Source organism: Thalia democratica, chromosome 5 (genome assembly GCF_965202585.1).
Source record: "Thalia democratica chromosome 5, ktThaDemo2.hap1.1, whole genome shotgun sequence".
NCBI classification, from domain to species: domain Eukaryota; kingdom Metazoa; phylum Chordata; class Thaliacea; order Salpida; family Salpidae; genus Thalia; species Thalia democratica.
Genome location: NC_139169.1, coordinates 40,914,671 through 40,941,510, shown reverse-complemented (window position 1 = coordinate 40,941,510; position 26,840 = coordinate 40,914,671). Strand labels below are relative to the sequence as shown.

General features: G+C 27.0%; 1 protein-coding gene across 1 annotated transcript; it reads right to left on the bottom strand.

Annotated features, from left to right (window-relative positions):
- Positions 1-2,850: 2,850 nt before the first annotated feature.
- On the bottom strand, positions 2,851-26,230 carry LOC145837207 (FRAS1-related extracellular matrix protein 1-like). The gene is made up of 42 exons (XM_082944981.1): positions 25,992-26,230; positions 25,078-25,197; positions 24,796-24,888; positions 24,324-24,469; positions 23,917-24,063; positions 23,584-23,698; positions 22,210-22,431; positions 21,833-21,952; positions 21,432-21,569; positions 20,698-20,870; positions 20,383-20,476; positions 20,040-20,216; positions 19,488-19,654; positions 19,036-19,245; positions 18,681-18,852; positions 18,174-18,376; positions 17,412-17,548; positions 15,850-16,001; positions 15,034-15,175; positions 14,110-14,292; positions 13,577-13,794; positions 13,068-13,205; positions 12,708-12,805; positions 12,358-12,517; positions 11,786-11,976; positions 11,451-11,559; positions 11,165-11,299; positions 10,225-10,386; positions 9,871-10,108; positions 9,282-9,485; positions 8,889-9,005; positions 8,448-8,584; positions 8,120-8,283; positions 7,398-7,603; positions 6,978-7,157; positions 6,816-6,896; positions 6,460-6,551; positions 6,098-6,371; positions 5,672-5,751; positions 4,045-4,232; positions 3,593-3,753; positions 2,851-3,492 (listed from the first exon to the last, which is right to left on the bottom strand). Exons 1-42 carry the CDS (start codon positions 26,211-26,213, stop codon positions 3,299-3,301), a joined length of 6,660 nt encoding a protein of 2,219 aa, XP_082801107.1. The 5' UTR covers positions 26,214-26,230; the 3' UTR covers positions 2,851-3,298.
- Positions 26,231-26,840: the final 610 nt, after the last annotated feature.

The window sequence follows — 26,840 nt, the reverse complement described above, 5'->3', positions numbered from 1 at the left end:
AAACTAAGTTCACAGCATAAAGAAATAACGAAAGTTATTAACAGTAAATAAATTACATTCCAAAAAAACTTACAAGTCAGCTGGAATGGACAATTAAGTCTCTCGAACAATTTTAACAAAAGTATTAAACTTTATTGAGTCATTAGCGAAATAGAAAAACTTGTTTTTTATTAAGCATTATAGCAATTCTTTTTCTGCAATAAGAATATTGCATTTAAAAATATTAATTGCAAAATATAAGACGAGCTACAAAAATAAATAAAAAAGTTAGTTAGGAGTTATTGCGAGAAACGATAAAAAAACAAGTCACCAAAATCAGTTCCAACAAAGCACAAGATTATCTTTAGTAACTACAGAATTATCAGAAAAAAATTGTTAAGGAAAGTTATAAAGTAGCAAAATTTATTATTTAAAATGAGATACCGTTTATAATTGAAAACTTTTTTAAAGAATTTATGTTGGTAGTAATGAAAAACTTTTGTTTATTTCTTCAATGACAACAAAAGTTCGTATTTAGGAAATGCATTAAGGTCACAAAGTCGCTTAAATAATTAATACTTTAATCAATATGCTAACAAGAGAACACTGATAGAAAAAATATTGCTCATCTGAGAATTTTTATTAGAGATGTTTTTACTAACTTTGACATTTTAGTAGAATTTCTTGGTTTAGTTCCAACACGAAGCATAACAATCGGTGAAATTTTACAAGTAAAGCTGCAATGCACCAATACAAAGGTTTTAGAAGTACAACTCCTTCTTTTTATTTTAGTATAAAGTTTAATTAAAGTTTATAATGTGTCTTAAAAAATATATCAATATTAAAAATCACTGTTATGCTACTTTAGTATATTTTTTAATAAAGAAATGTTTATTTGCTAAATTTTTTGTGTCAAATCGAAATTTTATTACTTTACATTGAAAAATTGTTTGAAATTCCAGGTTTATTCAAAAAATTTCAAATTCAAGTTTTTTTCCAGAACTTTTAAGCATTAATTTTCAAGTTCAAAGCTTTTCCGGGATTCAAGTTTTTTTGGCAACACTGATTGTTCACACTTAAATGTACACAATAATATAAATAATATATTGAATTATATCAGCTGCAAGACTTAAAATTTAACATATATTATAACTCAAACTAACACTGTGGATTGAGCAAAACATACATCATAAGTTTAATTTGCCACTCTTTCAAGCAAAAAGCCAGCCTAAGTCAACAAAAACATTTCTGATATTTTTGTATACAAAAAACAGTTCTAGCCAAAAACTTATAAAATGACTTAGTTGGCTTGAGATTTGAAGTCTACAAATAGCGATAGTCTAAGTGTGTGTCAATGTTTAGTTGTTTATTAGCTTGAATTTGAACTATTTTGATTAACAGTGTACAACCTTGATAAATTTACCATCCCTAAGTCTAGTTTATATTAATTAGGTAGCTCCAAAAATCAGCAAATGTGTGTATTGATATGCAAGGCATAAAAGTTAACTTAGTTTTACAAAAACAATGTTTGAAAAATGAAAATATTTACCTAACAAAAACTATATTAATTTATATCATACGTACTCTTTTAAATGAGTCTATACAAATTTAGATGATACATGTAGAAACAACAATGTTAGATAATTATGCATAAACTAAACTTAGACTAACTAAAGTATTAAATAAAAAGTGGTTTAAAATATGAGCATCTTTTTAAGTTGGTGTGCATATAAATTAATTTAAGTTCAAAGAAAACTTCTAAAAAATTAAAATGTGTCAAAAGAAAAATTAAAAAACCCTTATTTCTTATTACTATGTTATTTTAAATATTTTTACACTAAAATATAACACTTAAAAATTGAAAAATCTATAAAAGAATTCTTTATACTTAGGTATAAAAAACAGTGAAAAAGAATATCTAAGCTATAAAGAAATGACACTTTAGTTAATTACTGTGAATTACTTTTGTACAAAATGGAAAACACTTGCATTTAGTTTATTTAATAAATAGATATTATATAACTAACTTATTAAGTTCAAGCACTCTTTACACTCTTTTTTCAGATAATTACTTGCTGTTGTAAAAAAGAAGTTATTATGAAACTCAGAAAAGTATCCTGTTAAAATGCTAATTTGTCTTTTTCACATTTTTAAACTAAAGCAGTAATTTCTTCTAATTATTTTTAAATGTTATACAGAGACTTGAAACCAAACTAATCAAATTAAATCGAGTTACCGAAAAAAAAATTAACTTGAAACATATTTTTGCTCAGCGGGCCACATTTACATGCTCACGGGCCACAAAATTTTCTGGCGCGGGCCGCATTCCATTCAAAAAAATAACGTGCAATTGGCCCGCGGGCCGCAGTTTGCCGACCCCTGCAATAACCAAACAAGTTTATTATTTTAAGTAATCCACATACTACGTAGGTTATAATTTGCATTCTCGGGTTAGCCTAAAGTTTAGATAATAAATACTTTTTAATCTACTAAACAATAAAGTAAAAGTTTTTTAAATCATTATTTTACGTATAAAGCGTTCTGAATTAAGTTAACAAACTACTTAAAATACATTTTAAAATTAAATTCTAAAAAATCTATATAATTATTTTGTTTTCAAAACAAAACTTATACTAAAATCAAACCAATACTTTACATGGTTTAACATTCTTACTTTTTATAATACACACTTTTATACCTTTATAGTTTGTATATAAATAATCAAACTAGTAAAACAAGTCTAAGTTAAGATTGAACTATTTTAGGTACGACAAAAATTATATTTGTTTATAAGTTAAAAAACACATTCAGAAAAAGTTTGTTTTTTATGTTCAAAAAAAGTATAAATAAAGCAAACTTCGTTTTTTTTAATACTAAATTAAAGTTTGGTTTATGCTCTATGTTGTGAAAAAAACTTTCAAACAACTAAAAAAATATTTAAATAAAAAAGTTTTACAGTACATGTGCTCTAAAAGTAAAACATAACAGAAAAAAAATTATAAAACTACAAAAAAAAATTATATTTGTATCTTTTATTAAAATACTTTTTTATTTAAGAGTTTCTACACTAAGTTCCTATTAGCTAAAAATAAAAATGTTATTTTTTTTGTTTTGGTTAAAGTTTAATCCAAGGTTTTAGTTTTCTTTTCTAATTTAACTCGTAACTTATTTATTTTAACAAAAACTTTTTAAACAAGAGTTAAAAACAAATCATTCACTAAAGAACTGTAATAAAAAAAAAGCTGTAATAACTTTAAAAAATACAAAACAGAAAAACGATTTGAAAATTCCTTACGCGAGAAACGCCTCAACCCTGATGTTATTTTTCGCACACAAGTTTTATTTCTCCTCTCGGGTGAATTCCCTCGCACGAGAAACTCTTCCACAGCTTCTTCCTGCCCACGTACGCGCACTCGTCACTGCGGTGCGGGTGGTCCGGTGACCAGTTGAGGTAGGACATGCCTTTGCTGTTCAACCACTCCCAAGTGTCCATATCCAGTTTACGATTGAGACCTTTAAAATAATGTTTTAAATAAACTTTTTTCTAAATATGGTGACTTTTGTATAAAAATAAAACATTTGAATATATTCGTGCTTGTTTCCAGGTACTCACCAAACCAAAACGGAGAAAACTTGGTAAATCGCCACAGCTGGTCCATTTCTTTTTGGCTGCCTATAGTGACCAGGGACGCAGAGTAGTGTTCCCTGCAGTACATGGACGCCTCATTCCAAGTGGAAAAAAGCTCACGTTTTGTTTTTGTGACGTATACACACCTATCACGTTATTTTCAACTATAACATGGTTTAAACGTCAACAAAAGACTTTAAAGGTTTTGAGTTGTAAAAACATGTTTATTTTTACTTAAAAACGAGAACTACCTTATTAGATAGGTAAATAAGGGAGTTAACTGTTAAACCATAATGTTAACTGTTTAAAAAGCTGCTTCATACTTTAGTAAAATAAGTACTAAACTGTATTTTTGTTTTAATGCTCAAAAACACATGACGGTCATCCAGAAGTTTACCTAGAGCTTATAAAAAATACATAGAATTAGATAAATTAACCTGTTTGCAATTTGCTTCCAGTTATAATCACACTTCTTTTTCTTTTTACTTGTTTTAGGCTTCCATCTAATCCACTTAGCTCCATTACACACATAAATGTTGCTGGATTCCGTCTGTATCTCACCTCTGCTATTTTCATTACAACGACTTTTAGAAATTGTAGGACGATTTTTTGTTTGAGCGTTAGGCTGTCAGTTTGAAAGTTTTTTAATTAAAACTTAACGATCTGAAACAAAGTGACCTAGTTTTTGATAAAAAAGCGTATAATAACTATAACAAATACTTTAAAATATATAAGTAGCAGAGTAAAATTTAAATAAAAATAAATGTTATATAAAAGTATAGAATTTAAATAAGAAGTAAATAAATATGTATTAGTATTTAAAAAACGCGATAATCAGGAGTTAGTCTTTTTTTAAGAAACAAATCTAGGCGCAAATGATTAAATCTTATTAGTCGAAAAAAATTAAAATCAAGTATTAGTATAACAATTCACTTAAGAAACGCTAATAACATAGATATCTCAACAAAGATTAGTGGTTAACCATATTTTGATCTATTACGCCTACTAACGGATACTTTGACAAGAGAATAATAAACAATACTAAGACAACTTTTTTGATGATCAGTAGCTTCAACAAAAAAAATACGTTTTTGAATTCATACTCAAAGTACATAAACACTAGCCTTTATTCAAAAAAAAACTAGAAGTAAATATATACTACAAACTAATTTTTGATTTTATTATTAAATTTATTTTTTACGATACAAATCTGTTTGAGTAAATAAAAACATAAAACTAACTTTTATACTGTTTAAATTAGTGTTTTACTTGAAACAAAAAGTTATGTTTATTAAAGTTAATGAGTAACTGAATATAAATTTTCAGATAGACTTAAAAAACATTATAAATAAGACTATCATTAAATAAAACTTTTATGGCACCAATTGAAATATAAAATAAAGCCATACTTGATATACCGTAACGGCTAGTTGTACCGGTTTACGTTTTATTAAATTACAGTTTTTGATATACCAACTAGATGAAAACGATTAAAAGCAAGAACTAATATTTTTGTTGCAATTTACTAGACAATGCTTAAATTGTCGATAATTCTATAGTGAAGGACTTTTTTTTTGTGATTAAGTAAAATTGTAGCTTAAATGTGGTGTTTAATGATACATTTAATTGTAGCCGTGATGCATGTCTCGATAACCGAAAGGATTTTTCGTACACCAGGTCCTTCACCAAACTTTTTGAGCGCTTTATTTGTCGTCTAATTAACTTATATTTTAAAAACTTGTAATGTTTATTGCAGCAATCAACAAATGCTGCCCGCGATGTCATTTATTAATACAATTAGATTTTGGCTTTTTATTACATATATTATCGCAATTATAATTTAAAATAGTAATAATTATGATTACTAGAAAAATTTTAAGTAATTGCAGCCTGCGAGAGACTATTTTTTATACAATGCGGCCTGCGAGTAATTTTTAAAGAAAAGAATCTCTCTTTATTTATTTAAGGCTGCCGACCAATTGTTTATTGGATGGTGTAAAACTTTTTAAAATTAAAATGTAGTTTTAAATTGCAGCGTTTTGTTTTAAGATTAACAAGTCTTACTTGAGCTAGATTTCTTACTAATTTATTTATTTCCTCGTTTCTTTTTTTGTACATTCTTTTTCTTGGTACGTTTAATATTTCTGTAATATGATTAAAAATTATTTTGTTTCGCATAACTCTTTTCAAAATGAAATAATGTACAAGGTTTTTAAAATCAAACAACGTGCTTAAGTAAAGTACATCTTGTTTTACTTTTTATTAATCAAATATTATAGATAAAAAACATGAAAATAGCTAGTTCTAATAACAACTTATCGTTATAATGATAACCTTGTTTCAAGTAGTTAAAAGCGGAACTAAGGCATTAACACACTACTTTGACTCTGTAACTTGATTTTTTAAAGCAAATAATCAAACTTTTACCGACTATAAACGAAAGTTTGACTACTGATCTCGTAATCTTACAAACTTTATAAACTAGTTTACCTTTCTGAAGGTTGGCTTCATCTTGCTGTATAAGTTTCTCAAAATTACCGCTTTTAGCGTAATCTTCTTTTAAGCTTTCTTCATTATCTATTATTTTTTTATTCCAGAAATTCTTTATTACGTTACTTTTAGAATTTAATTGAGTATTGTTGTCTTTTTTATCTAAGTAACTATTTATTACATCATTGTTGTTGAGATCAGTATGTGAGGGCCTATCTTCGAAACTATCTACAGTTTCACCATCGTTTATCGAAATCGATGATAATGCATGAATCTGAAATTAGAATTTTGAGCATTAAGACAGATAATTTAAGATACTTTACAGGAGTAAATTTAAAATTATTTTTTTAGACCATACTAACAGTCCACTTTTGTGTCCCATTTGTCAAAGACGAAGAATAATGTTCAGTATAAATTTCTGTGCCACCAACTTTTCCATGTTTTTGTAACATAGCTGCAATATATAGTTTGTTGTAAAACTACAACTTTAATGATTTATTTATAAATATAGTATTTGTTTTTTGCATATTGTTTATAAAAAATTTTTTTTATTACTTCATTTTTTTTTATATAGACATTAAAAGGTATCCAATTGGTGTGCGACTCGATAACCAAAAGGTTTTTTCATGCACCAGGTCTTAGGACCAAAAATTTTCAGCCATTTTATTTGTTGTTCAATAAACAGTATAAATAAACGGTAGTAACAAGTAAAACTTACTATTATCGTTTCCTACTGTGGGTCGATCGTTTACCATGTTGTGGACAACTTTTGCTTTTATGTGATTCTGCTTTGTTACACCTTTAAGAAATAGTACATTTAGTTTGCATTTATGTATTATTAAGGTCATTATAAAAATATTTCAATATTAAATTTGCTAACGTTTTCCACATCTTTTATTACTTGAATCAAGTACAGTAAGCGTGAATGGTTTAATTCTTATAAGCCTGAACAGTTGAGGTACGGAATTTACGAAATTTGTGAACTTTATTTTCAATTTTTTACTAAGACCTTCGAGGTGGTCGTCTTTTGTCCACAATTGCCAAACATCTTTCCTTAATCCTTTGTCAGTAAGAATTATTTTATTTTACTTTTAAGCGCCACCTTAACTTATTTTTAGTTTGTCTTTCTTTTAAACAGTTACAGTTAAAGACTAATAAAAAATACAATGGACAACCTAACTTTTAAAATTTATACATTCAAAAATGAGTTTTAAAACATTACTTTTTAATGCATACTTTTTTAAAGCTTTATTATTTTCATCAACATCAAGCTGTTAAAAAAAACGTGTTTTATAATTACCCGGATCAAGTTGAACATGCCGGGTAAAGTTGTTGTGAAAAGCAGAATTTATTATTTTGTTGTTCTTGTTAGTAACTTCAACTTCAGCAAACAAAGAGTGGTCTAAATTGCCCTTTCTTGAAACTTCAATGCTGAAAACTTCTCCTTCACACACTCTTGCATTCTTTGTTAAGTTAAAATGAACTCTTGACCAATGAAACTTAAACCTAAAAAAAAATTTAGACACATAAAATGGTAAACTAATGAAAAATTAAACCAAGTTTACAAAACTATTTAAGAAAAGATAACAAAAATAGAAAATAACTATGATTACAACTAAACGTTTGATTTCAAAAATAATTAGCTTAAGATTTTAAGTGTTTAATGCTGAAAACTTAGTTATGTACAGCTTAATTATCAAAAGCTTTAAAAAATACTACTAGTTTTTATAACATTATACAAAATTTGTTAAAACAATTATGTAGCAATTCTAATTAAATACTTTCTAGCTCTTATTAAAGCTTTTAATAAAAGCTAGGAAAAATATATTTTGACAATATTTAATTTTTTTCTTACCACATAGTTCAAAATTACTTGCGTAAAAAACTTGCAAAATACAGAGTTACTACTAAAATACTACTTGTTAGAGAGTAGAAGATAATTAAACTTTTTTATAGAACTAAGCACTTTAATACAACAAGCTTAGTTCGAGATTTACGTTTAGAAAAAACACTGAGACAAACGTTTGATAGAACAGTTTGTTCTCCCAGTAGTCTTCTACGTCGAATACGAACTTGTCTTCAACAACATCAAGTCTTTGTGACGTAACATACGCAACTAATCCCATGTTTAAGTCTCGTTGATTGAACGTCGTTGTGGCTTTATACTTGCTACTTGAAGAACTTCTCTGCAAAATGTTAAAGTTTTCACAAAATAACTAAACAAAATTGCACTGCTTTTAGTTTAACATTTTCCTAATAATAATAAAAAATGTATAAATGAATAAAATTATACTTGTTTATAAAAAATAAATAACATTATAGCATGTATTTAATGTTTTTTATTAAATACCTTTTTAATTTGTCCATAAGCAGGGTTTTTGGTGATGTAATAAGTTATTTTTGATAAATCGTTTGTATCATCGTCGGCATACATTAAGTTGTTCTTGTCAATTAAAATATATAAATTGTTGCGTCTCTTCTTTTTATCTAAGCAAACAGTTTTTGATTATTTTAAGTTCAACTTTTTAAGATTATTAGAAATGCATAGAAGCATAAAATGAGACAAAATAGTTCAAGGCGTGAAATATTTTTTTAAAGATATTTTTGCAAAACTAATTTTTTTTTAACTTAGGTTTAATTAAAAAATATAAACTTAAAATTTATAACAACTTAGAAATAAATTTTTTTGTGTCAAAGTTTGTTAAAGCTAAAGTGCATAAAGTTTTGAGAAATAAAGAACTTAACATCAAAAAACTTCTTGTTCGTTAAACTAGACCATTAAAAAGCTTACTTAATACTTTAATATTGTACGCAATTTTGTTGTTTATTTTGTAAGGAGGTGTTTCGTCTAGTTCTTTTACACTAAAGTAGTAAGTAATCGGGTCTAATGTAGGTTTGTCTCCCGACTCTAAATAAAACAAGTTTTTTATTACTAGAAAAAAATCTTTTAAATCAATTTATTTAGTATTTCAAATCAAAATTAGTTTTCAACAAAGGTCAGTAGCGTTTAAAAAAACCAAGTTCTTATTTCTATGTTTTATTACTGTTAATAGATTGGCCGAGACATTGAGATACTTTAACTAAAAAATATTATCATACTTGGTAAATTATTTAAAGTGAGTTGAAACAATGCAAACATTTTTATGATGAGATTATTACGTTAGACTAATGTAATTCTAACAACCTTGAAGGAAGAAACCCTGATTAGTTGAATCGTGAACAGTGAATGAGAAAGTGTCGATGAGCCCACCACCACCCATGTGTTTGTACACAAACTGCTTACTTCTTATTTCATCCATGTTCACTTTGTCGTCCACATAAACTTCCTTGTTTTTAAGCATAATTTTTCCGTGTGTAGGTACTTTAGTGATGACGATGTGAAGCTTTTCTGTTTTTTTTTTTGTTTAAATGTTTACACAGCTAATCAATTTTTAAAACTCGTTTAATGTTTCAATTTAGCTTTTTTTTTTGGCAGACGTATTTTTAAATAAAGTAATTTAAACATAATTTGATATATGTTAGACATTAGGAATACAACTTTATATTTTTAATGTAAACTGATTAAAAAAAAAAAACAACGCTATTTTGATTAACAAATTTTAGTATGATTATATTTTTCCTCATCTAAACATTTTCGAACAATATAATTCAACTTAGTATGAATAAATAAATTTAGTAATGTTTGTTGATAGAGAAAACATATTGATTAATAACTATGAAACAAAATGTTTAAAAAAAAACTATAAACAAATTATTAAAAAATAAAGTTTTACCATCGGGAGTGTCATCGTCTGAAATGTTAATTTTTTCTTTATCGAGCGTAACAGAAGCACCGCTTAAAACTGAAATTTCTCGGTAGTTGTCTGAATAGAGTGTTGGTAAGTGAGTGTCAACTGGAGTAACATTTACATTGAAATCTACGTCGGCTGAGTACAGGTTGTTGGTTACTTGTAATCCCATCAAGTCATCATACGGTTCGTAGTTTGGTGAATTGTGACTCACGTACACAACCTAGTGGTTTGAATTTCTTAGTTTTATTTTTAGTTACTGACATTATGCTTTTATATGAAGTTGTACTATATTTTATACTTTTTTAGTTCAATAACTAAATGAACAAAAAAATTTACTTTTCCAGCAAGGAGATCAATTTGACTAAATTTACTGACAGTGACATCAGGATTATTTACTAACTCGACATGACCATATAAGGGCATTGTAGTAACGTGGTACATGATATTAATCTGATTGGTTCCGTCCCAAGATGATAGATTGTTTGTTGTTATTAATTTCTGTTGAACGGTAGTTTTTATGTATACCGAAAATTTAAACTGTAATAATTATACCAAAAATACTTTTACCACAACAATACGCAATCCTCTTGAAAATTAATAGTTTTAAATATGTCCCAGCTATTAATAAATAGTTTAGAAAAGATAAACATTTTGATCAATACAAAAACTTAAAATAAAAAAATAAAAAATCATTTTTTAGTACTACATTTTACATTTTAAATGTTTAAAAAAATGTAAAGACTCTTTAATTTTTAACTTAGGATCAAAAAATTCACAAAAATAAATTGTGTTGATTTAAAACGACTAATTAGATTTGAAAAAATGTATACCTGACAGATAAAAATCTTAAGAAAGTTTAATATATTAACAAAAAGAAGAACTTTTTTAAATTTGCTAAAACTATTTAAAAAGTATATACTTGTTTGCTGACTTACTTTTTATTAAAAAAAAATTGTGTGAAAGTATAATTTTTGTTATGAAGATTTTGCACCATAATATATAAAAATTTAAACTTTTTTTAATTTCTTGAACTTTTTAAAATAATAACACCATACTTGATCGTGTTTTTAAATTCAACTATTTATTTCATTTTAAAAAGTAAAGAAATTACGTAATTTGAAGTAAAATAAATAAAAAATCTCTTTTTACATAAATTTTGATGTTACATTTATAATTTCTTACACTACTCTAATAAAGTAAACTCTTTTTAATACATCAATATAATATTCAAAAAATGCTAACAAATTGCAAAAGTTATTGATATGATTTTTACAACCTTTTCACCTTGTTGAATCCGTAAACCATTGTTTTCCACTCTGACTTGTCCTCTCTTCACGTTTTGAATATTAATTGAGAATATTTGCTTGTTCGAATTCGTACTACCATCACTTATGCGAAATGAAAAAGAGTCCTGGTAATATAAGTAGTTTTTAAACAGATAAAACAAAACCATAGAATTTAGTACTCTTTGTTTGTAAGGCACAAAATATAAACACTTATCAAGTAGTTTTTTTAAACACCAAAACACTGTAAGCTTTTTTTTTTAAGTAAAATCTACTAACCTTATCTTTTGATCCAAGCACACCCTCATGAAAGTATTTGACTTTGTTGAGAATTAGGTCTTCTTCAGTGAAATAATGTGAAACTTGCAATTTGTTCCATTGGTCATCTCTTTCTTTATAAATTTATTCTTAATAAGCATCTTTTATAACGTAAATACATTCACTTGTTAAGTTGTTTAAAACATAATGTTTGTATATATTTTTCAAATACTTTTTAAAATAAATTATTTCATTGTAAAATACTTTACTTTAAGAACTATTAAACAATTTATAACTCTATTTATTCAACCGTAATATTTTATATCGACTTAAAATTTTTAATAATTATAACCTACCTTAATACCAATACAGAGCCCCTTCTAGGAGCAACAGTTAAGACGTATTTAAGGTTGTCTAATTCCGAATCTCTGTCGATTGCGTGTAAGTTTAAATTACTTATAACTTTGTCTTCTCCAAACTCAACTGTTAGAGCTTCGTTTGTGATCAACTCCGGCTTTTCATCGTTTACTTTAACAACTTTTATCATCTGTTAAATTTTTGTTTTTTGACAAAAGATCATTATTTTAAGGCATTAATTCCTAAATCAAGGGCATATTTTTGTATAATACCGCTAAACTCAGGATAAACTGGTACGTACGAATAATTGATCACGCATCAGTTCTGCTCAAAATTGGGCGGTATCTAAAAATACTCCGTTTTAAAGTAGTATCATGCAAACTATTTTCTATTGATGATGATTCAAATAGAATTATGGAATATTGGTTATTTTATTTCAGAGCTTAGCATAATTTAAATGTTGGTTTTTAAGTGTTCTCAAAAAAAAATTATTAACAAAAAATTATTTATTTTATGAGTGCGAGGTTGTAAATTAAACCAACTACAATAAAATAAAAAAAACAATACTTGCCATTTTTTCTCTTTGTTCGAACTTTCCGTCGGAAATTTTCAGTTCTATTTCGTCTATGAAATTTTCACTTCCGTCGTGCATGTATGCTGGTATGACGTCGTTGTTGATGATTTCACGCATGCTGAACTCTCCCATTGTTACATCATTGTGGTGTTGATGCCTGTTGTTAAAAGTTTTGATTATTTTTTATTAGTATCCTATTAGCTACAAAATAATTTCTTTGTACAATTTTGTGGTAAACCTATATGAGAAGTGTTCAACCTTTACTGAATCCTAGATTCAAATCTTATTAAATTTACTAAGCATATTTTTTTTCAAAATAAAAGTTTAGTTGTAAGATTTTGAATAACCTGTTGTTATTATGTCTTGAACTTCTCTTTCTTTTTATATGATCCATTTCATTCATAAGCATTCCATGTTTAGGTTTCTTTGAGACAACTACCATAACCTAGTGTTAAAATATTAGAATTTATTTCTTCTTATTATTTATTTTACACCAGGCTAAAGTTTTTTTTTAAGATTAAGTTTACAAAAATATACTTTACTTTTTAAAGTAGAAAAATTCAGACAAAGTACACCTTATAAATTATAATGGTCATGGCATTCAATAAGAAAATAAATAGTAATTATGTTAACATTACAATTATCGAACACTTCAAGATATTAAATAACTATTTGAAAATTAAATAAATAAACGTAAATAAACTGACGTCATCATGTGGTACATCAAGATCTGCTACTTCAATTGCAAGTGACGTCATTGAACCTTCCATGCACGACGTCACATTAGAACAAATTAATATTGGCGGTTCGTCGTTTGTCGGCTCTATTGTTACAAGTAAAAGAGCCTAACAAAAATAAAGTTAAATAAAAATTTGTATAAGTCATGAAAATTTTCGATTAAAAGTATGAAAAAGTTAACAATTTTCTGCTTAAGTTTTTAAGTATTAAGAAGCTCAAAGTTTAAGAAAACCAACAAAAACTATTCCAAGCTTAATTAGCATTTTTATTACCGAGAATTTTAATTAGTAGAAGCAACTAATGCAATATTTTTACATCGAAGAACATGTTATTAAAACTCATATAAGATAAGAAAATATTCTTAAAAGACATTTTTAAATTTCATAAGTTAATAAACAAAGATTAACAATTTTTGTTGAATATTAAGACTTAACACTACTGAAAATCTTTTTAAAACTTCTAAAGATAAATCGAAAACCTGTTGACTGTTGTGAATTCCATCGCTGACAAACAACTGCATCATGTCGCTGGTGGGCTCAATACCTTGGTGGACTGACTGCTGGTACGAGATGTAACGCTGCACAATTTTCTCGTATGTGAAATTCGACGCTTTCCTTCTATACTCGGCTTCATGGCCTTCCAGTGGTGACGAATCTTCGATGTAGCCGAACTTTGGTTGCTCAGATACGAAAAAGACTGTAATGTTTGTATGTTTTGTTCGTTTATCAAATAGAGCCAGATATATCTTTTTTAATAGCTACTTATATAAACTGTTGACCACCTTCTTAAAAAAAACTCAAGTTCACTTGAAAACATAATAAGAAACCTTTTTATTATGATGATTCTATCATATATTTGCAAGCAGACTACCTTTTTGGTATTATTTTGAATTCTTTAAGATCTTGATAATCTAAAGCAAAAACTTTATTGCATTGTAAAGTAAAAGAATGGCAGACTAGAGTTTAAATCGAATTCTGTGATAGTATATGTTTTAATATTTTTTAAACCAACTTAGTTTTTCAAGTTTTGTGTCAACGTCTTCTGCACTGATATGTTTAGTTGTGATTTGGGTAAATCCCCCTTCATCGCAACTGATGCTTATGTGACCGACAATAAGGGTGGGTGGCTGATCATCAACAGGAAGAACCCGGATTTTTATTGTCTTCATCGCTGCCTCCATTATTGACGAGTCAACTAGAATTTACCGAGTCAGGTAAAAGTTTTACTTAAAGAATTTACAGCTCATTGGTTTGTTTTCTTTTAGTTATGATTTTTAATAATCCTTTGAGTTGTTGAGAAAACAAAACGCTTCAGTTGTTAAAAAAAAGTAAACTTTCGCCTAAACTATAAAACAGTAAGTTTGTTGTAATTCATTGCAAAATAGTGTTGTCCAAATAAACTCATTTTTTCAAGAAAAACTTTAATAAAATTAAACAGTTGACATAAACGTTATTTAAAATAAAAAAATTAATGAACAAAAACTAATATCAACTTTTAATCGAACTATTTTAAAATTTCATAAAAAAAGTTCTAAGTTTTTAAATAGATAGATAATACTATATTACCAAAGTTATACCTTTTAAATATGTTAAAAAACAAAGTTTGGCTAAGAAATCATAGAAAAAAATTCTTAATTGCTAAAACTAAACCACTTAGAAAGAAGTATTAAACTTTTTATAACATTTTGAATTCTATTCATAAATACTTATATGTATAACATATTGTTGTTTAAAACAAGGAATATTTGTAACAATTTAAATTTGTTTTAAGAATGTTAATAATCTTGTTCTATAGTTTTAAACCAGTTTTTATTTTTCAAATTATCCTAAGCTGTCATTAACTCTTTTGAAGAAACCAAACTACATACATAACATTCATCTTAATTTTAATTTTTTTAAATTTTTTTATTATAAACTTAGCTGCTAGAAAACTAACCGGAAAAATCTGGGTAACGTCGGTCACTGACAAGCACTGTAAAAGAATCTCTACTTTCTGATTGGGTTAAAAGTTCTTCGTTGTGCTTATACGTCACCTGATTGGACAAAATATCTTTCTGGGTAAAGCGCAGTGTCGGTTGCTATAAAGTAAAGTTGATGAAATCATTTGTCAATGAAAAAAAAAGTATTTTTAAGGTTTTATACAATATGCAAAACTAAAAACTAATAAAGTAACCAAGATCATTTTATACTTTATGCTTCAATACAATTTGAAATCGTGTAAAAAATGTTTTACAAATCGTTAATATACTTAACTAAAACATTTTTATGAGTATTTTTCTGTTAATAAAATTGTTTAAACTAATACTATTCGTTGTATAATATAGGATTTGTACAAAACATATAACCTTAGTTTACAAATGTTTAAATTATCTAAATTAGTTTTATAAATTTGAGTAAGTTTTTTGTTCTAAAATAAGTTTAAGTTTTAAGCATTTCCTTCTTTTTTTGGTTAAGGTTACAATATCAACAAATACTTTCTGTTTTAAACTTGATTAGAATCTAATAAAATCACAACATGGTCTTAATATTTTCAAAAAAGTTACATCACTTTCTTAGTGATTTTGAAATAACCTTATTTTTTAAATTATTGTTATTCCATACATGTTAAAATTTTGCCATCATGACGATTTGATTGTTCCACTACAGCACAAATGTACAGAACATCGAACTTAGTTTATCATCTACTTATGTTTTTATTTTCGTCGCTTACAAAGTTCAAGTACAAAAAGACAAATACACATAAGAAACTTACATCTCCTTCTACATATATATTTCCTTGTTTAGGATATTCAACTATGTCGAATACAAGGAAACTGTCTGAAGTGTCGGCATCTGTTGCAGACAAAACATCGCTAGTTATCACAACTACATCTTTCTCTTTCACTTCTATTTCAGATGGCCCTTCTATTTATTATAAAGGTTGTCATTGTTTTGTAAAAAGATTTTGGTTGAGCAAAGGTTTTTATAGCAGGTAAATCGGACTAGATTGCTTTAAATTTAATTAAAGTATATAAAGACAGCTGTATTAAAAATTGATATATTTTTTATACGTATATTTTGATGCTAATACCTCTACTTAATACAAGTTCGAATTTTCGCAAAGTAATTATAAAAATTACAGCTTTACATATTTTTAGCCTTTGTAACATGTTATTTATATTTTATACAGTCGAAGGTTTTTGATACTTTTTTTAAATAATAACGTTTCTGACATTTGTACTTACTTTATTTAAATAAATTATTATCTTGACAGCTTTTATTTTCTGAAACTGATCAAGAAATTAATTTTATAGTTAGGTATAGAGATCAAAACTACATTGTATCGGACACACTCAAATTTCTATCGATAAATTTTGTAAATTAAACAGCCTAAATAAATGTAAATGTAAAAATAGCTTGTTATGTTTTTAGAATATAAAACAGTGATTTAATCTGTTTAGAAAAAACAAAACCCTAGCTAAAACAATGTTTCAACTACAACCAGCCTGTTTTGTCATCTTTTGTGTTTTATATACAATAACGTGATGCGTATCTTTGTAAACGTTTTGATCTTTTTACTCGATAAATTTATATAAAAATTTACGCTTATACATCATAACAAAAGAAGTAAATAAAACGATCTTTGATCGCATAAGGTTTTTTACCAATTTGGTATACTAGTTTCTTTGTTAATTTTTAAAACATTTGTTTTTTGCATCCAGCATTATAAAAAGTGTTTTTCGATTTTAAAGTTTTAACAAATAAAGAAAACTGTAACTAAGCTACAATACTTATAAAACAAAAAACTTTAAACTGTAAAACTTTTGAAACTTTTACTGTTAAGTAAGAAAAATGCTAAAAATAAAATAAGGATTAATTGGTTTAAAACCTAGATTTATTGATATTTTAGAGCTAAATGTTATTCTACACAAAACCTTTTTACTTTAAAGCTTGCTATCTAAAATTAAAGATAAACAAAAAACAATACTTATTATAGCTTTAGTAAAGCACCACTAGGTCCACAACAATCTATAATGAAAAGTGCTTTAACTTTAAAATCAAAGTTATACGATATAAACAACTTATGTTCGTAACATTGACTGACTCCGATATTTCCATTAAAAAAATACCGGATAATTACTAAATACACAATTTGATACAGTTAGACTCTGTCAAGCTCATACCTAATTTAACCTATTAAAAACTGTGTATAAACTCTTTTTTAAGCCTTAAGTAATTACACTACTAAAAGACAGAAAAGTCTGCATTAAGATAAAATTTAAACATCTCAAAACTGTCTTAAAGATTATTTTTTATAATTAACAATAGATTAACCATTAATAACTGGCATCTGATCATCGACGCTTTCGATGAATATGTTCGTGTGCGCGGTTATTTTGTGCACACCGTCGCTGACACGGTACACAATCTGGTCGTTTTGTGTTTCGCTCCCATCGTGCACGTACCTCAATCTGTTGTTGAGTTTGTTAGGTTTGTGAAAAAGTATAAAGTATAAATTAAAGTCTTATGCAAAAGATTTTTTTTAAACCGAAATCATGACTTTTTTTAGCGACAGTAGATTTATGATAAGCAAAACTTATTAAATATAGTTAAACAGCTGTTTTTATTTTACTGCAAGTAGCCATTAAATTATAAGTTAGTAAACACGAAGTATTTTTGTTTAAAATATGTTATGAAACATAAATAAAATTAAAAATTTTTATTTACGAAAAAAAATTTAAGCGTTATTAAGTATTTGTAAAAACATTTATTTTAATTTATCATCTATACAAGGTTTAATCCAAACAGTAAAAGCAAACAGTTTTTAATAGTGTGCATAAATCAGTTTGAAATGTAAAACAGTAATCTTGTTTTCATTATCAGTAAACTTGTAAGTTCTAACTTAAATTAGAATTTTTATATAAACCTGAAGCTAGTAGCACAGAAAATATTATATTAGCTAATATGCTAAACATATCAACAGAAAACTTATGAAAATAATCATATTTAATTTTTTAAATTTTTTGTTATTGAAAAAAAGCAAATTTAAACGGGAAATATCATCTGCATCTCACAAGTTAGACATTAATTTCTTACCTTTTATTATGAATATCTTTTATGCGGAATTTTTCTACTTTTTCACCACCTAATAACAGTTTTCCGTGCGAGGGATGTTCTTTCACAAAAATGACAAGATCACTTATAAGAGTGTCTTCATCTGTTACTATGATCTCTTTCTCACTGATCACAACTTCATCACCTTCCCTAACTGTCACGGGTACTGTTTCTATCGAGGGTGGCTGTTGCAAAATAATTCAAAAAAGAAATAAATTTCTAGTCACTTTAAACATCTGATTCAGACAGATTAAAAAAAATTCACTATATTAATAAAAAGTACGCAAGTTATATGTAAAGCACAGCTATAAAAGTATACAATACCTACTTAGGTATTATGAAGAAGCATACGTTACTTTAAGTATACTAGTTTACTAAAAAGTAGTTTAATATTTTAAGCCTAGGTATTCAAACTTTAACAAATTTAGAGCAACTAATTATAAAAGAGTTCAGAATGTTATTTATAAATCAAGTATATAAAAATATCACCTTGTTGTTGACCGGAAGAACTTTTATGCTAAAGGATACAGGTTCCAGCTCAACACCGGAAACAGTTTTCACAATGAAAAAGAACCTCATGCTTTCACTATCAGCACCAATTTCTCTCATTGGTGGCATGTAAGCTACTCTACTGTGGTTTACCAATCTTTGCGAAAACTTGCTGAGATTATTTTTAAAATATTTGTTTAAAGTAATTTACAATGTTATAGAGTATTAGTTTTCGATTTCTACAAAATTAAAACATTTTGAAAAAAAATTAAAAACACTTTTTAGAGTAAGACTAAAATAACATAATTTTTTATAAAAACAATATCAGTTGATTTTTTTTTATTCTGAATTTTACTTGATGGTTGGTAGTGATATGTCTTTCATTGGCATAGAAACATTTTCCAAGGAAATAATCCTTCCGCAATCTTGTTCTTTATTTTCGTTCTCACAAAACACGTCACCTATGACGTCATAAAAAACGTTGTATTTTGGATGTTCTACGTCATAATAGCTCAGTTCATTAGCAGTAAAAACAAAAAGACTTGTTTCGTTCACTTGCAAGCTTCTACAAAACGAGCTTAATTTTAAAACTGTTGAGTACACTAACAAATTATTTTAACTTTTTAAAGTTTTATTTTTTAATGAATAGGTAAAAAGAGTAAAAAAAAAATAAAAAACAGTCACTGTTAAGCACATAAATACCGTCACTATCAAAATTGTAGTATTATTTTATAAAAAATAAGCTTATATAAAATAGATTAAGTTTATTTTTAAATGTTATTTGTTGTTGTAAAATCTACAACTAACAATTTATTGTTTTGTCCCTGCATTGGAGGAAGATCATCTTGAGGAAGAATTTTCAAGACTACTCTCTTAACCGATGATATGTTTGGAGGATCGTTTGTATCAATCAGTTGAAACTCAAAAAAATCTTCAAAAATTTCATCCCCATCGTGCTTGTACCACAGCAATCCCTGTTTTATTTCACATTTAAATTCAAAGTGACTTACAGTAATGCTATTTTGATAAGAACAAAAAAAAACTAAACTAGCTATCTGTTTGTAAACTTCACATTTTATCTAGTTTCGAGTCATTCATTACAATTTTGTAAAACTTTAAAATAGTTTAGAAAAATATAAAGTTGTTTAATGTAAGCTTTATATTCTTAAACCTCAAGTATTAAATGTAAGTGTTTAAGAAATTATAAAATTAATCACATTAAAACAGTAATTTTTTTTAATTGATTGAGAAACTTTTAATATGTTTGCAAACATCAACTTAGTGATTTTAAATACTTTAAAAAAAGTTATATAATCATAGTTTACTAAGTAACAAAAGAAGACAAAATAGTTGTATTACTTGGTTAATGTCAGCTTGTTTAAAAAGCGCAACTTGATGAGAAAACCCTTCATCGTCCCAAGAACTTTTCATCATCAACCGTCCTGCTACAGGCTGTTTTGTTATGCTAAACTTGATAAAAGACGGATCACAATCCAAATCTGATGCCTCTAACAAATCGAAAGTAATCATAGTTTCCTGTAAAAAACATATTTTTGTTAGATATGTACTTGTTTAAAATAAACAAACATAGAGTATTTTAAGTTTAACCGTTAATTTCTTTAAAAGGTAGCACATGTTTAAAAATCAAGAAAAACTATTTAAGTTAGTATTATATTTTCGAAAATCAAACAACATTTAGTACCTCTCCTTCAGTGGTGTCGACAACTAAGTTGCTGACTAAATATGGAGGAGCGTCATCTTTAGCAATTATTTCAATCGGTAGTTTGAATGTCGTGCTGCCAAAAATAAAAGGAAGCTAACTATCAATTCTTATTATATATATTAGTTTTTTGCGTTAATATGATACTTATTGGAAAAACTAATACTTGTAAATCTTAACAAGTAAGCTAGTTATCTTTAAGATAAATACACTTTAAAAACTACATTGTATTATTTTATAATGAACGAGTGTAAAACTTTGTTGAATATTCTTTATCAATGATAACAAAAGTTAAACCTATGGTGAAATTCACTTAATCGAAATAAAATGTGGTCATTAGTAGTGTCGCTGTCGTCATGACAATATTGAACATTTCCCCCAATGAGCTCTTGATACGTAAAAGAATATGATGGAATCAAATTTACTAGAAGTTGTCCATGATTCGTTCCTCCTACCAAAGTGGCTCTTACCTGTTAGTGTTTTGTTAATTAAGATGTTAAGAAATACTTATGAACTAGTTTCGGAAGTTTATGAAACCAGCTTATGTAAGTTTATAAACAGTTTAAATACAGTGTGTATATACTTTTTGTTTTTTAATAACATTTTTTTGAAGTTTATCATCTTTGGTCTTTTTATAAACCAGCTACCTTGAAAGTGTTCTGCCTATTTTTTAAAATGAAACAGTATAAGTAAACTGTTAAAATTAGATATTAGTATATCTATACTAAATCTTGATTGACTTTAACGAATTTAAAGTAGCCTGACATGAAACATAGTTATTAAAAGCTGGTATTTTCATGATCCTTAATATTAAAAAAAAGTGAAATCTAACATCAAAGTTTCATAAAAAGTTTTACGAGTAGTGTGAAAGAAGAAAAAACAAGTTTAAATCTTCTTAAAAAACTCTTAACAATAATAATTTTACACACTTTAATTAAAAATATAAATTTCGACCCTTTTTTTACTCAAGCTAGCTAGCATCACACCACTTATTAAGGCAAATTTTGTTTACAAATAAGTAAAGGCCTTACATATATAATGTTGTCACCAGCGACGACATCCAGTACTTCTTGGTCAATTTTCCTGCATTGTCCCTCGAGAAGAGTTAGTCCAAAATTTAATTTGACTCTTGGAACATCTGTGTCCTGACTCCGAACTTTTATCGATACCTTAAAAAGTTTTGTTGAAAAAGTTTTGTTTTCAGACTTATAAAAATTTCAAAAGTAATATCTTTATAAAACTTTTTTTTTCTGCGTTATAAAAATTTTTGTAAGTTTTTTACATTTTTTTGGTTTTGTTTTTATTGTAACTCAAATAGTTAAGTTTCTTTTTATAAAGATTAAGCCTATTTAAACTATAAAATATACAAATTCATAGCTGTTTTTTAGAATTTTTTAAGCAGCAGGAAAATAATCGGTAAAAAAAATAAAACCTTGAACTCAGCTTTAGGTTGAAAGAATTCATCAAGTGCTGCTAACTCCCATTCGTAGCTTGTAGCTTCTTCATAATGTTCTGGAGGCGGCTTGTACACTATTTTCATCGTATCAATATCCTTTTGATAACACAAGGTTAGTTGTTTATTCTTATTATAAAGTATAAATTATTTATATTGAAATGTGTAAGTATTAATTAATTGATATTTAAAAAAGCAATTTAGAAGTACGTAAATTTTTAAATTAAGTATTGATTACAGCAATTTGCCACTTTAAGTTTTATTATGTGTTTACCAAAATGGATTTATAATGTAATAAGTACAAATTTTGTGTACACTTTTTACTTAAAATCAAAATTTGTAGTATACAATTAAACCTTCTGCGTGAAGCTGTCAATTTTCTTCAAGTTTTCATCGTCAAAGTTGGTTATATACCCACCAAGTGGATGTTTCGTTATGTTGTAAATCATGTTTTTATCCGGCTTCGACGGTTTGCTTTCAAAATAGTCTTTTTCGTATTCTTTGCTGTCCATTTGCGGCTGGTCGCCGACCATTTTGAAGGTGGAAGGAAAAATATTCGTTATCATGAACTCGTCAACCTATTATTTGATTTTTTTTTTCGCTGTTTAATAGTTTCATGATCGCCTAAATATTTTTCTAAGGTGCATTGATGAATTTATCTTAAGGATAATTTAATAAAACTTATTATAATAATCAACGCAAAGCTTTATTTAGAACAATGTTGAGATTAATATACTTACGCGTGATACTAAATAGACAAATAAAGTTGATAAAACATTCTAGAACGTGAATAAGTTAATTAAAATCTACTTATCTAACTTTTGTATCTTGTTTAGAGTGAAAACTAATTAACCTTTTAAGTGTTTATGCTTTAAAAAGGCAGTTAAACTAAGCTTTGTATTTCTATCAAATGTTTATTAGTTTCACCTTAAACTTGGACTTTACGCATGACCACTTTTACGACAGCGAAACCCCATTATCAGCCCGGTTTTTGGAAGCGCTACATTCCATTATTACGTCACACTAAATTTGTTCGATGCGACTGAAAAGCCTTTTACGAATATGAAAACAATGCTAATTGGTGTAAGACAAATCACACGCTTCGCTGGCTGTAAAACCGCAATGAGGTAAAATTTTAAATAAATGTCAACTTGGAAATTTCTGTTGAAAATTTATGTTTTTTTGGGTTGTAACAAAAAGCATTTATTTTTGTAGCTTTGTCTTGAGAAAAGATTTTAGTTGTTGTTTTATTACTTGTATATACTTATTTTGACTTTTTTTTCCTACCCAATATGTCAATAAAAATATTATATTGGCTAATTAACAAAAACAACTATTTATTTCATCTTACACAAGCTTGAAAATAAAAACAAACTTATACAGAGAAACGTAGTTGAACTACCTTATTGGTAAATTTATATTATTAACGATGTTTGTTGATTTTCACACGAACTTTACAGGACTTTCTTTTTATTTGAGTTTTGTGGTTAATCTTTATTAAAAAAACGTTTAATCATAAATAAGTATACTTGATCTGCACTAGTTAAGCTTATTGAGGTTAAAAATTTCGTTTACAGTAGGAAAACGTCATTTATGTTACTATTGTTTAACCAAATTTAAAAGTAGTAGTTTGTAAACACAATAAGATAGACTTATGCTACTAGTATTATTAACTCAAAGATGTAAAACAGACTTAAAATAAAAGCAATAATAATTTTGATTCAAATTACTTCGAAAGTTGCCGATTGAAACTGATTGCTGGCTTTTATGAATGTTTCTCCAGATCTGCCGACGATATTGACAGGAAACCAGTGTCGCTCCTCAGTTACCAGGTAACCCGAATGACTGTTGTTATGACGTCATAATTGTGTTTAAAATTGTTCGCTTACAAAACATTTAGTTGATACAGAAATTTAATGTTAAACTGCTCAAAAGGTCAGTGAAACTGTTTTGTTGTGAAAAGTTACACAAATTATTTACATTTATTTGGTGACCTTTGTTACATAGTTAACTTTGTTTTCTTGTTGTTTTATTTGCTTAAAAATATAAAGCTTTAAACGAACCGTTCAAAAACAGTAACGACGACGGGAATGTAGTCCATAGGCATGTCGTGGCAAATATAACTTGCAAGAAGCTCGTATCTAAAATCTTCCAGCAAAAATTCATCGCAGCTAAACTCAACAGGGTCAATGTCGATGTCTAGTTTCTCCCTTTTGTAATTGCTAATGATTTCACAAGCTTATACTAGTTTGTATTTAAAATATGCTGTTGGGTGTTTATTTCTTTACTCTACGGCTTAAAGAAAAAACGTATTTTTATGTTGAAATGACAGTGTTTAAATTAACTTAACTAAAGTGAATGTGATTTGAAAGAGAGTAGATAGTAAAATAGCTTTAATAGATATAATACTGATATTGTTTAAATAGATAATTGGTTTATTAAACTAAATAAGTTATTTAAAAAAACTTACAATCTTCCGTAATTGAACCTAACAATTTGTCCGTATATAGGAAACATTCGTTCAAAATCTCTATAAATTTTTACTCTGCAACCTAATTTAAACTTCACTCTATCGTAATAAAAATGCACTATGTTTGCGTTTATTTCGTTTGATAGCTGTAAAAATAATTGCCTTACTTGAAAGGACTCTTATAACTTCGAAACTTAATAAAAGTCAGTTAGTTTCTAACTGTACTTAAATAAAATTAAATACAAAAATTATGAAAAGACTTATAGTATAAACTTTAAGCAAGCTGAATATACTTTTTCCTTTACTAATCTTATCAAAATAATTTTTATACAAATAAAAAAAAAATAAAGAAGTAAAACTTTTCCTAATATTGTTTTTTTATCATTGTTTTAAGGTTTTAATTTAAGGAAACAAAATTTTTAAAGTAACTTTATAAGTTTATTGCAAAAAATGCTCTTTTAAATTTACTTACAGTTTCAAATTCTGGAACAACAACTTCTGTTCCAGTAGTTCTTATGACGTCACAGCGAGAGTCGACTATTTGAACTTTTACTACTAAATCTTCCTGTTGTAATATTTTTGATACTTGAAAGCAGAACTTATCGTTGCTATTGTTTTTTTCAGTTTTTATTGCATCTTTTTTAAATTAAACTTTTTAAGTAATGTATAATCAGTTCCTTTAGTATAAATCAACACGATAACAAAATTTACACCAAAGATATAGTTTACAAAATTAACCAAGTATAAAACGTACCTCAATAGTTCTATTGTTCGTCAGCAGGAATATTCTCAGCTTAACGGAGTCCTCGCTGAGAAGGGGCGATCCGTTATGCACGTACCGCACTTGCCTCTCAAAGTAGTTGCAATCAAAAACCTTTAAGTATTCTTTTTTAGATAATTATACTGTAAACACTACTTATCTAATCAGCTAAACGAGATTCTCACGAAATTTTCTGGTGAGCCTTATATTTTTGCACTAATTTTAGGAACATTTGCCAAAACTTTGAATGAAGTATTTAAATCTTTTAGTATCTTTGCATAAAGTTTTAGTTGCAATAAGAATAGATAAAACTTAAATTAGATTAAAATATTACCAATATTTAAACTATTTTGTTTTTACGTGTTGAGTTCAGCTCAAAGAAATAAAAATTATATCAAAAAAAAATTTTTTTAGTTGTATAAAACTAATTCAGCAAAATACAACTCAAATAAATAAAATTTATTTAGACAAACTAACTTGTAAAAAAAAATATTGATTTCCAATTTTTGTAATAAAATATAAGACATTATTTTTTTTTGTCATATTTTAGTGTGTAATCGGCTAAGAATTTAACTGACAAGTATTCCTGTACAACCTTGTTGATTAAAACAACGTATTTTGCTAATGGTAAATATTTTTTTTAACGAGTTTATTTAATTATTAAATTGACAAATAAAATATTGTCTGTATTTAAAACACTTTAGTAACGTTTAATATAAACATTTTACACTTTAAATTTAGAATAAAAATTCTAATACTTCTGTACAATTTGAATATGTTTTTTGCACTTTTAAATTTTCAAAGTGTTGTGACTCTAAATCATGCATAGAAAAACAGCAAAATCAACGAATAAGTTTACTGGTTTGTTTTGATATCCACCTGTTAACCGATTAAACGATCAAACTAACTTCGGGGTGAAACGTGCCAACTTTCTGGTGCATGGGCTCGTTTCGAACGACCTGAACCCTGCAAACAAATCCCCTTCTGTGATCAATCAACAGACTGTCACGTGACACGAATACCTGCCTCCCATTGGCCACTTCCAACATGTTATTTCTCAACACCAGTTGCGATTGTGCAAGTGCAACAAACGTAGCTGCCAGAAAAACTAGCATCCGATTCGGCTTCATGACATTTAGTTCATTTAATAAACTGTGATTAAAATAAAACTATTATCAATTTTCGTTAAAGTGAGTTATTTTAGTTTTTAACCTGTTTGCGGTCGTTTCTAAGTCTTATAGTATTTTAAAAATAAATGAACGCTTCATAATAAAAACTTAAATCTCTAAAGTTTAAAGAAAAAATAATATTTGTTTTAAAAGAACACAGTAAAAAAATAACTACAACGAATTCAAATATGGTATTATGATATATTTTTATAAGTACTAGAACTTTCAACCAACATTTTCTTTATGTAGGTTCGATTGTTTGGTGTATAATAAATGTTCATTTTCAAAGATTGAGTAAAGCACTATCAATGTAAACTAAATACTGCGGTTTTAAACTTATTGTGGTATATAAAGTTAAAATGCAATTGTCAAAATTTATTTCAAAGACTTTGTGTAAAAACACAGAATTTTGATAGAAGTAACTGATAAATACGAGATCAATATAAAATGTTTCGCTGGTTTTGATGTTTTGTTTTTGTGAAAAATAATCAGCCGCAAAATCTTGTGGTTGTATTACAAGCGGAGAAAATTAGATGTATTTACAGAAAGGCGGAGAAAATCACATACAATATCTACAAGTTACACGGT

Bases quoted from the DNA above. Each gene is read 5' to 3' on its own strand.
- LOC145837207 (XM_082944981.1), bottom strand. From the start codon at position 26,213: ATGAAGCCGAATCGGATGCTAGTTTTTCTGGCAGCTACGTTTGTTGCA. The intron at 19,246-19,487 runs GTTAGTTGTAGA...CTCGTTTTGTAG, and splicing joins CAGGGACAAAACAATAAATT to AAGCTTGCAAGTGAACGAAA. The intron at 12,518-12,707 runs GTTATTCAAAAT...TTTTAACAACAG, and splicing joins TCAAGACATAATAACAACAG to GCATCAACACCACAATGATG.